This window comes from Phyllostomus hastatus, unplaced genomic scaffold, assembly GCF_019186645.2.
Source record: "Phyllostomus hastatus isolate PE091 unplaced genomic scaffold, TTU_PhHast_1.1 phas_scaffold_1224, whole genome shotgun sequence".
NCBI classification, from domain to species: Eukaryota; Metazoa; Chordata; class Mammalia; order Chiroptera; family Phyllostomidae; genus Phyllostomus; species Phyllostomus hastatus.
The window spans coordinates 392356-403698 of NW_025334008.1; the positions used below are offsets into that span (position 1 = coordinate 392356).

The window sequence follows — 11343 nt, forward strand, 5'->3', positions numbered from 1 at the left end:
GCGGAAAAAAAAAAAAGCCAAACCAAAACACCCGACGCCACAGCGAGCACCCCTCCTCTCGGACTCTACCCACCCTGCCCCGCCCTCCTCTTGGGCCATGCACCCCAGCCGCGTGCCTCCCTCAGGCTGAAAGTGCGGACCAATCGCATCCCTACCCCTCGAGACTCACAACCAATGGGACCCCTGGGCTCGCCAAGGCCCGGGAAGCAGGAGGGGCCCAGGGCGTGAAGTTGTCTGGCCTTCTGATGGGAGGCGGGACACTGACCTACATTTGGCCAATGGATGACGACGCTGGGGGCGGGATCGTGACCCAGTTCGAGCCAATGAGGCAAGCGGTAGGAGGAAGCACATGGCTCTGCGCGTGCTGCCTGACCCCGAGAGTGGGTAAGGGGTAGGGAGGGGGGTGGGGGAGAGGCGCCGCTTAAAGGAGCCGCATATCCAAACGACTGTTTTGGAAAACAGGAAGCCGAAACCCGAATAGTGGGGTTCAGGAAGACGGCGATTGGTTTCTAGAAGAAGGCTGCTATTCTCTAATACCCCTCCGCGCCTGGAATCAGACCACTGAGAAACAGGAATTATTCTGTTCCTTTAATAGCTTTGTTTTGGGAGTGACTCCCCTTCCCTCTTGGGTAGGGTTGGGAAGAACAGGTGCAATCCTCGATAGGGAATCTCAGCGACCATGGGGGACACCATCCACTGTAAGACAGACGACACCGTTCGGGGACGTTAGTTTAGGGCACCGTAGGATGGACTGTGCAGGGGGCGTGCAGGGGGCGGGGGCTGGGCCGCGTAGGGCTGTACCCCTGGGAGGCTGAGAAGGGGGAACCGGAATATACCAGGCTGGGAAGCTGGGAGAAATGGGCCGGCAGTGGGTTGAGCCGTAGAGAGGCAGCAGGAGGGTGGAACAGGGGCGTTCCGTTTCAGCATCAGGCTGAACTATGTGAAGGTATTCTTGCAGGGAGGGGGGGCTCTGGTCCGTACCATGTTGAGATGTCAGAGAGGTGGCCCTTTAGATCACAGGGCTGAACCGAGGGGAGGGAGTAGGAAGGGAAGGGGATTGAACCATGTTAATTCTCAGTAAAGGAGGGCTACCAGATTATGGAACAGCATAGGGTTAAACCTATGGAAACAGGAAATAGATCTGGATTCGGAAAGCCATACTACTGGGAACCACGGACCAAAAGTTAATCGTATCACAAAGAAGCCAGGAGTCTCGGGTTATAGACAAGTTGCAGGTCGCAAGCAGTGAAGAGGAAAGACAAATCACGGACCTGCAATGGTCTGTGGCGGGGAGGTGGACTGCAGCGCGCGGACACACAGGGAGGAGGGAGAGAGCGCGAGTGAGAGATCAGGAGGCTGGACCATGCAGAGCAGCAAAGGAGGGTAGTAGGACTGTATCATATTGATGCGCCATGGGGGGGAACACATAGGCGGGTTAGACCAAGACGTGGGAGGGGGGGCGCAGACTGGACCATACCATGCAGGCGGTAGTTGGGGCCTCGGCAGCGCCTCTCAGGGTGCCGGGGGTCCCTGTTGCCCCTCAAGGCCCTGTGGGCCAAGGGCTGCAGGGGCCGGCCGTTACCGCTGAGGCTCTGGAAGATCTGGGATGGAGGATTCTGGCTCAGGAGTCTCAGGGAATGCATCTGCCACAGGAAGGGGGGTGGAGTGGGAAACTGGGAGTGAATAATGGAAGTTCTGATGACGTCATACACGAAGTCCCGCCCCTGGGAGCGGATCAGAGGTGCCTTGCTCAGCTGCACCCCGTGACCCCCCTCCAGTTCCCAGTCAATGTGGGGAAGGAGGCTAGGTGAGGCAAGGGGTGGGGGGTGTAGACGGAGGGTCACCTGGAGGGAGGTGATATTGAGGGCCCGGTCAATGAGGATCCAGGTGACAGTCTCAGAGCAGGGTGGGGTGCTGAGAGAGCCCTGATAGGTGATGAAGCCGAAGGAGTCAGGGAATAGGAGCTCCAGGCTTAGGTCTTGAAGAAAGTAGGCGTCATCTGCAGACATATTTCGCCAGAGTGAAGAGGAGTGGCACACCTGAGCTCCCCTCTTTGCACGCACCTCCTCCACCAGCGCACTGGGACTTACTCTTGTAGGAGATGCGGGTGATGGTGTCCCGGTTCAGGAGGCGGCTGAGGAACGGGTTTGAGCTTCCAGCCACCTGTGTGTGTGTGGCGGGGGTGAGGTGAGGAGGTAGGAACACAGAAGTTCAAGCCTTCCATCCCTCCCTACCCCCAATACCCAGGAGTCTCAGCCTCCCAGCCTCCCTCTTCCTCAGACCCCAGATCCCAGGTGCCCAGTCACTCCCTCCCTCCGAATCTTGCCTGCGCTCACATTGACAAAGAGGCTGAGAATGGCCAGGCCATTGGGGCCCCGGGTGGCTGCGCTGAGGTTCCCGTAGAGTTCTTGGTTGAAGTGGATGAGCTGCACCTGGGAGGGGAACAGAGAGAGTGGGGTTCCCCGGCAAAAGGGAAGGGATGGGTACAGTTCTGAGCTTTTGGGGGGCCCAAGTCAGGTTAAAGGTAAGTGCTGGGGGGGAAGTAGTTCTGTGGGGAGGATGTGGTGAGGGATTAAGAGGAGGGTGAGGGGAGGAATTGGATTGGCTCGGGACAAGGGTCAGAGGTCAGTGGCCAGCACCTCAGCAGAGAAACCCTGGTGGTTGATCTGGTGTTCAGAGCCAGCTCCGTCACGTGCTCCAAATAGCAGCCGCAATTCACTGAGTCGGTGGCTATAAAGGAGGGGACCCCCAGACACATTGACCACGGGCCGGGGTGCAGGCAGGAAAGACACGTGGCGACCGGTGTTGTACAGGGTTCCCCGGAGCTGTGGGAAAGGCAGAAGACCACGTGGGGACACAGAGAGAAGGTCTCTCTCCTCCCATGTCCACGCCTGCATTTCCTGCTTCCAACCAGCATTTCATCATTCAGCGCAGTTTGAGCACCACCGACTTTCCAGGCTCTGTGCTAGTCCATGGTAGGTGCTCAATGGTGGTGAATTTATTATACTTAATTAATTGTTTATTGAGCCCTGGCTGGTGTAGCTCAGTGAATTGAGCCCTGGCTGACGATCCACAGGGTTGCCAGTTCGATTCCCAGTCAGGGCACATGCTTGAGTTGTGGGCCAGATCCCCCGTAGGGAGTGCACAAGAGGCAACCACACATTGATGTTTCTCTCCCTCTCTTTCTCTGTCCCTTCCCCTCTCTAAAAGGAAATAAATAAAATCTTTAAAAAATGTATTTATTGGCTGGTGACTATGTGCCATGGATACCAGGAAGAGAACAATGAACAAGCAGACAAAAATCCTGGGCCTCACAGAGCTTATGTTTGAATTGGGGACAGACAGACAACAAATACTGATTTGCATGATTAACGGCTCCATTAATTAGATGCTGTGCCCATGCTGGGAAGAACTGGCGACTCTGAGAAAGCGTAATGAGAAACCTGGCCTAGATTGGAGTGCAGGGGGAGGTCAGGGAAGGGCTTCCCTGAGGAGGTGGCATTTGAATGCAGACCTGAAAGAGCGGAGAGAAGGGCATTTCAGGAAGAGGGAACAGCAAGTGCAAAGGCTCTGAGGTGGCCTATTTCAGCAACAGCGAAGAGGCCAGTGGGACCAGAGCCATGAGCAAAGGAAGAATGGTGATGGGAGCCAGATGGACAATTACAGGGCATTTTATATTTTTATTTAAATAATTGAATATATATATATATATAACACACTTGGCACAGTGCCAGGCATGTGGTGCTATTACTTATTCTGAGAGAAGGGTTTTCAGTAGGGGAAGTCTGATCTGGTTTGTGTTTTTAAACATCTCCCTGGCTGCAGGGTGGAGAATGGGTTGCAGGAGGGAGGCAGGCAGGCAGGCCAGCAAGGAAGCTGGGACACCAGTTCAGGTGCAAGACAACGGTGGGGGCGGTGGAGGCCACAAGAAGTAAAAGCATTTGAATGATATTTAGCAGGGAGACTAGCAAGGACACACTGGACGTGGGAATGAGGGACAGAACAAAATGGGGAATGGCTCCAAGGCTTTAGCTGGAGCAGCTGAGTGAAGGATGGAGCTGGCTCATAGAAAAAGTGGTATTGTGCCCTGGCTGGTGTGGCTCAATAGATTGAGTTCCAGGCTGTGAAGCAAAGGGTCACCAGTTTGATTCCCGGTTAGGGCACATGCCTGGGTTGTGAGCCAAGTCCCCAGTAGGGGGCGTGTGAGAGGCAACCACACATTGATGTTTCTCTCCCTCTCTTTCTCTCTCCCTTCCCCTCTCTCTAAAGAGAAATAAAATCTTTTTTTTTTTTAAGTGGTATTGCAAAGTGAGCAAGAGCTTGGATGCTGGGACAATGCTGCCTGGGTTTGAATCCCAGCACTGGCACTCTCCAGCTGTGTGACTTCAGGCAAATAACCTCTCTGTGCCTCAGTTTCTGCATTCATAAAATAAGGATAAAGTTAGCACCTGTTTCATGGGGTTGCTGTGAGGATTAGAGGGTTTAACTATTTTACCATTGCTTCTCCAGAGATGGGGCGACGAGGGAGCCATGTGTGGGGAGGGCAGCGGAGCCTGCTCTCCATCCAGCTTGTACCCCTTCTCCCCCAACTCAGTGGTTGCCACCCACCTCAGTGCCCCACCGCAGGCTTCACTAGTGCCCACCCCGGGTTGGTTCACTGGATTGGGAACGCCTCCCTCCAGGCCCCTTACCTTCTCTCCCCCAGTGCTGAGCCTCAGTGGCGGCAGGAAGGGGTCGTAAAGAACCCTCTTCAGCTCCACATCCACGGGGCTCTGCCGCTTCCCCACGGCACACAGACTCCAGGCTGCGTTCACCAGGCCCCAGAAGGGAGGCCCTGGGGGCAGGGGCAGGGCAGGGAGGAAAGAGAGTCAGAAATAGGGGCTGGATCCCAATGTTGACATCTGCTGAGAAGGCTGTGGTGTGGAACCCTGAATCCCAGAAGAATGGCTGGGAACCTAGACTCCTGGATCTGAGGGAGAAGGGGGCTGGGATCCAGAATCCTGGACCCTAGAAGAATCCTGGAGGAGTTTCTAAAGACCCCCCAACACCTCCAAGCCTCTCCATGATGAAACCTGTCTTAAATGAAGTCATTGGGGGAGGAACTACAACTCCCAGCAGGCCCTATGGCTGCCAGCCTACTTATCCACTGCCGCCTTGCCCCAGAGCCCATGGGAGTTGTAGTTCTTTCAGTCTCCCCTGCAGCACAGCTGGATAATGAATGTAGTGGGGAGAGGACTTGCAAGAGAGGGCTGGACTAGGCAAGGGAGGGGGCCACTGAACCTTTGGTTCCCAGCAGGAGCTAGGACCTGCCTGCCTCTTCCCCTGCAAGCACACACACACACACACACACACACACACACACACTCTTCCACCCCCACACTCTCCTTCCACTCACTCCCACTCACCACTTGAAATGCGCATGTATAATGCCCCATGGTGAGCCCCTGGGGTTCAGAGGCTGGGCGGGAATCGGGAGGGAGGAAGGGAGGGGCTGGGACTCCTGGGAGGAGAGGGTTCCCGGGTCTGAGGGAGGAGGTGCCCCGGGCCTGGACTGCTGGGCCCCTCCCTGGCTGCACCTGGCACGAAGTTTCCCTGGAGATTATCCTTGTAGCTCCACCAGTCCTCGGGGTCAGGTGCGGGTCCGATGTGAGCTGGGGAGAGAGCAGCCTGCACCTCTCTCCTTGGCACCCCCACCCGGCCCTCCCTCAGCGGCTCGTGCCCCGACCCCAGGCCTTACCTGCTGCCCCCAGTGCAGCCCAGAGTACCAGCGTTCGCGAGGCGCTCAGACTAGCTGCACCACCCATCCCCGGGAGGCCTCGGGGCGACCCCTTCCCAGCGCCCCAGCCCCTCTCAGCTCTTCCCTCTCTTTTCCGTGGGACTCTGTCCCTCCAGGACTTCCAGCCTTCCTCCTCTCCCCACGGGGAGTCCCGGTTCCCCAAATACCAAGCCAGCAGGGGACTGCGATCCCCTCAACCCACTCCTCTCCGTCCTCCCCTCTGAGTCTCTCTTCCTTCTCAACTCTCCAGTCTCCCCCTGCCTCCTGATCTTCCTACTGCTGTCTCTGCCTTCTGCTTCTCCCTGGGGTTACCTCTTGGTCTCTAATCCACACCCCCTCTTGGCTCTTTTCAGTAAGCTCTCCCAAGCCACCTAACTCCATGTCCCCATCCTGCTTCTCTCACCTCCTCCTCCTCCTCTTCCTCCCCCTCTCCCTTCTCTGCTCCTGCCTCTTCTTTCTGGTTTCTCCCTCTTCACCTCCTCTCTCCCTCTCTAAGCTTCTCCGTCTCTCTCCACCTCCTCCTCTCCTGCCTCTTCTGTTTCTCTCTCTTCTCTCTTGTCCCTTCCTCCCTCCTCCCCCTCCCTATCTTGGTGTTATTTAATTTTTTTGTGGTTGTTGGGGGGCAGGCGTGTGCTCTCACAGCAGTGAATGCTCCTCAGGCTGGTGTGTGTGTGTGTGTGTGTGTGTGTGTGTGTGTGTGTGTGGTGCTCAAGGGGCAGGATGGAGGGTTCGCTGGGGCCATGGGGGCGGGTGGTGGTCGGACACCTGGGGCTGGAGCTGGCGGTTCCCATCCTCCTCAGAAGAGGGAAGGGGGGGCGCTTAAGGTGGAGCTGGGAGAAACCTCCCAAGTCTGCGTGCTCAAGACCCTGGCCCTGGGGGATCCGAGGTCCCCCAGCTCTCTGAGACCCAGGCTGGAGCCTGCACCAGCGCCTGCAGCCCCCGCCCAGAGCTCCCCTCGGGCCTCCGCCAGGGGCTGCCTTAACCAGGCTCGGGGATCCCCTGGGAGCCTGAGGTGCGGTGAGGGCTGCTGACCAGGAGGGGGAGGCAGAGACCTGGAGAGGGAGAGAGAGGTGGGGAGGAGGAGCCGGGAAGGCCCCGGCGAGAGAGCCCGAGGTGAAATGGGAGAATGCGGAGGCCCTGGAAGGGAAGGGGAGCCTGAGGTAGATGCAGAGAGGCATGGCGAAGGGAGATGGCAGGCTGGAGATGGGAGGGTGAGAGAGACGGAGACACACACTGAGTGGGAAATACAAAGATAGAGATAGGGACAGAGAGAGACCCAGAATGAGAGATGCAGATGGAGGTAGAGAAAAGAGACAGGCACAGAGACACACAGAGATGGAAGCAGAGAGACGCAGAGACAGGTCCGCCAGCAGGTCAGAGACGGAAAGCCAGGATGCCAGGCGGGAGGGCCTGGAGGGAGACAGAAACAGAAAGATCAGTAGACAGAAGGGCACAGCAAACGCTAAAGAGAGACAGAGGCATAGAAACACACTTAGGGCCAGGGCCAGGGCCAGAGGGGCTGGGGGAGGAGAAAGAGGCAGACACACACCTGCACGTCTGTAAATACAGATGACAGGAAGGAACGGATGGCAGAGATCCAGGTAGAGAGAGAGACCCAGAAACAGACAAACCAACCTAAAAGGAGTCAGAAAGCCAGGCATTCAGCCCTGACCAGTGTGGCTCAGGGGGATGGGTGCATCGTTGCACAAAGCGAAAGATTGCCGGTTTGATTCTTGGTCAGAGCACATGCCTGGGTTGCAGGCAGGCAACCCCATCAGTGTTTCTCTCTCACATAGATGTTTCTCTAACTCTCTTCCCCCCTCCCTTCTCCTCTCTCTAAAAATAAATAAATAAAATTTTAAAAAAGAAACAAAGACAGGCATTCAGAGAGAAAGAGCTTAGGATCTTTCTCTCGAAGGGAAGAGTATCTCCTGTGGGCTTGTTCTCAAACCATCACAGGTGGGGAGAGGAAGAGAGAGATAGACCTTTACAGTGAGGCTTAGAGGTTGGTGACACACTGATCAGAAATGCAGGACAGAAATGCAGGAATGGGCCTGGCTGGTGTGGCTCAGTGGATTGAGTGCCGGCCTGTGAATCAAAGGGTCGCCGGTTCAATTCCTAGTCAGGACACAAGCCTGAGTTGTGGATGTGAGCTAGGCCTCCCAGTAGGGGGTGTGCAAGAGGCAACCACACATTGATGTTTCTCTCCCTCTCTTTCTCCCTCCCTTCCCCTCTAAAAATAAATATATTTTAAAAAGAAAAGAAATGCAGGAATGTCTCAAAGAGGCAGAGGGAGCTATGGAGACAGGAAAAAGAGGCAAGACATCATCATCATCATAGTGACAGTAATAATAGTTAGCACCTACTGCATACCATGCCAAATTATGAGCATTTCTTGTTTTAAAAAAGATTTTAGTTATTTAGTTTTAGAGAGAGGGGAAAGGAGAAAGAAAGAGAGGGAGAAAAACATCAATCCTTTGCCTCCTATATGTGCCTGACCAGGGACTGAACTCGCAACCCAGGCATGTTCCCTGACCGGGAATTGAACTGGCAACCCTTTGCTTTGGGGGATGATGCCTGACCAAGTGAGCCACACTGCTCAGGGCCAAATTGTGAGGATTTCTGTGAACTGCTGGCATGATCCTCACAACTGCCCTGTGAAGCATTGGCTATTATTATCTCATTCTACAGACGAGGAAACCAAGTCAGAGGGCACAGGCAATTTGCCCACTTCCTACACTTAGGAAGTGGAGGAGGAGGGAACACAGGCAAAGCAGAGAGGGATGGAGGACACACGATGGAGACATACGTGCAGAAAAACGAGGGAAGCGGCAGAAAAAGGCCCGCTGAAGCACCCAGCCCTGACAGAGATGTTTCTCCAACAGAAGAAATGGCAGGCACCCCCAAGAGTTCCCTAGATCTGGGGGCTCTGCTACAGGCTTGGAGGCCTCATTCGAACCTTAAAGCTGCCCCATGAGGTAGAGTCAGCCCGGTCATACAGATAGAATGCCGAGGCTCAGAGAGGGAAGGGACTCCCCAGGACGTAGTGGGTTTAATGGGCACCCCTCTCCCCACAAAAAGATACATTCACTTATAACCTATGAATGGGCCTTATTTAGCAAAAGGTCTTTGCCGGTAATTAAGTTCATAATCTTGAGTGAGGTCATCCTCCATTATCCAGGTGGACCCTAAATCCAGTGACAAGGGTCCTCGTAAGAGAAAGGCACAAGGAGACTTGAGGCAGGGGAGACAGCCATGTGAAGGCTCAGTTTGGGTGATGCGGCCATGAGCCAGGGAGTGCCTGGAGTCACCGGTAGCTGGAGGTGGCGAGGAGGACGGACCCGTGGGGCCTTCAGAGGGACTATGTATGGCCCTGCCGACACCTTGATTTCTGACTCTTGGCCTCTTGAACCGTGAAAGAATAAATTTCTGTTATTTTCAGCCACACAGTCTGTGGTGATTTTTCACAGCAGCCAACCCCAAGGATGAAAGAAAAAATTTAAAACATGGAATTCTTCAGTGGCAGAGACAATGAAGGAACCAAAGATACATGGGGAGGGAGAGACTGATGGACTGATGCTGCAGAAAAAGCAGGACCTACTCAAAGTTAACCTCTCTTCCTCCAGGAAGCCCTCCCTGACTTCCCAGTGCCTGCTGTAGACATTTCCAATGCCCTCGGCTACCTCCATCAGAGCACAGATATCATTAGATGGTGACTGTGTCCCTGTGTGTCTGCCCTGGAGGGCCCGGGCTCAAGCCACCTCTATGTCCCCAGCATTGCATCACATGGGGCACGTGGTGGTCCTCAGGCATGATTAAATGAGGGGGATGCTCCTGCTCTCTCTCCCTAGAGACCCTGGCCACCTCCCATCTGCCTGGGAGACACTAGAAGTTTCTGCAAGGCCCAGCAAGGGCCTACCTCCTCCAGCACGCCTCTTCCTGGACGTCCCAGGCTGGGCCCTGTGCCGCCTGCGTTGTCACACAGTACACCAGACGAGACCGTGCCTAGGTCTCTCTCCCACCCCACCCCACGCCACCCCCTGACGTCCCACCAGGGTGAGTCCCAGCTGGGACTTGGTCTCAGTTCCAGCATTTCCCAGGGAGACTTCAGGACCATATGTTGAACAAATAAATAAGTGAGTAAATGAAGTAAAATCTAGTGACTGTGGCATTTAGAAATGGGGTTCAAAAAATGTCTTTTGCATGGGGATTAAGAGGAAGGCTTCCTGGCATAGGTGTTATTTTCCTCTCCTTCTGGCCCCGCCCACCCAGCCCAGGCTCAGACCTCATCTCCTTTCACCAGTGGCCTCCCCACAGAGTGACAGTGAAGAAGTGGCAGGGCAGGGAGTGGCACAGGGCCCAGCCTGGGAGATCAGGGAAGACTTCCTGGAGGAGGTGAGGCCCTCCCTCCCCCTCCAGTCTATCCTCCACAGACCCCAGAGGGGTCTTTCGACATCTACAGTTGAGCCTGCCTCACCCTGGTCATAGCTACTCCATAGTTCCCAACAGCCTTGGACAACATTTCCACCCCTAAGCCTTTCTCGTCATGACCCAGTCCTTCTTCTGTCCTTCAAGACCTCCCTTAGATGTCATTTTCTCTGAGAGAAGTTATCTGACCTCCAGGGTGGGTTCAAAGCCTTCTCTGGGCTCCTCCAGTGAAATGATCCACCCCAATGATTGTCTGTATAAGTGTTTCTGATACAGGGCTGACTCTGCCCCTTCCCTGCTTGTAGACCATCCATGGCTCCCCAGTGCCCTGGGAAAAAACTCAGGCCCCCAGTCTGGCCCTGGAGGCTCCCTGTGATCTGGACACCACCAGTTCCCAGCTTCATCTCTCTTCTTTGATCACACCAGGCCCTTTGCAAAAATGGTTGCCTCTAACTGGAGCTGTTTCGCAATTTTTGCAAATACTTTTTTTCAAAGATTGTATTAATTTATTTTGTAGAGAGGGGAAGGGAAGGAGAAAGAAAGGGAGAGAAACACCAATGTGTGGTTGCCTCTCATGCACCCCCTCCTGTGGACCTGGCCCACAACCTAGGCATGAATCCTAGACTGGAAATCAAACAGATGACCCTTTGCTTGGCAGACAAGCACTCAATCCACTGAGCTGCACCAGCCAGGTCGCTTTTGCATTTCTCTGCTGGGCAGGTTACTACTCAGGCTCTTATGCGCTTCTGGAGTCTGTTCTTGCAGGAAGCCATCAGCGATGCTGAGGTGGGCAGGGGCCTCCTCTGAGCTCTGGAAGCCACCTGTGCTGCCTCTGTTCTAGCACACAGACAGACTGGGCTCAGCGCCCGAGGCAGGGGGAATGGCCAGGCCGGAAGTGGGTCCCAGATGTGGATTTCACGCCTATTAGTCTCGGGCGCTGGGAACAAAGTCTGGGTCATAAGGAACATATGGGGCTTGCCCGCTCCTCACTTTCATCCCCTGCTTCCCCAGCCCCTCGGGGGGAGGCAGGAGGGCCAGGACCGTCCAGGCCTGGGTGGTTCCCACAGCCCCTCTTGGCCTCTTAGCCTCTTTCCCTGCTCTCAGCTCCTACTTCCTTGGGAAATCCAGCAAAATCTCGA

At 55.2% G+C, this 11343-nt stretch overlaps 1 protein-coding gene across 3 annotated transcripts; it reads right to left on the reverse strand.

The window, feature by feature from the left end:
• Positions 1 to 575: 575 nt before the first annotated feature.
• Positions 576 to 6283, reverse strand: CA11 (carbonic anhydrase 11). 3 transcript variants are annotated; one of them, XR_006787728.1, is made up of 10 exons: positions 5738 to 6283; positions 5577 to 5651; positions 4692 to 4834; positions 2640 to 2825; positions 2337 to 2432; positions 2091 to 2163; positions 1845 to 1999; positions 1478 to 1643; positions 837 to 1022; positions 576 to 696 (listed from the first exon to the last, which is right to left on the reverse strand). XR_006787728.1 is itself a non-coding variant. In XM_045856169.1 (9 exons), the coding sequence occupies exons 1-9, from the start codon at positions 5802 to 5804 to the stop codon at positions 671 to 673; spliced, it is 957 nt and encodes a 318-aa protein (XP_045712125.1). In that variant the 5' UTR covers positions 5805 to 6283; the 3' UTR covers positions 576 to 670. The 3 variants fall into 3 exon arrangements, 2 of the variants coding, with proteins under 2 accessions (XP_045712125.1, XP_045712124.1); XM_045856169.1 differs by lacking the exon at positions 837 to 1022 and having other exon boundaries at positions 4692 to 4804; XM_045856168.1 differs by lacking the exon at positions 837 to 1022.
• Between the last annotated feature and the right edge of the window lie 5060 nt (positions 6284 to 11343).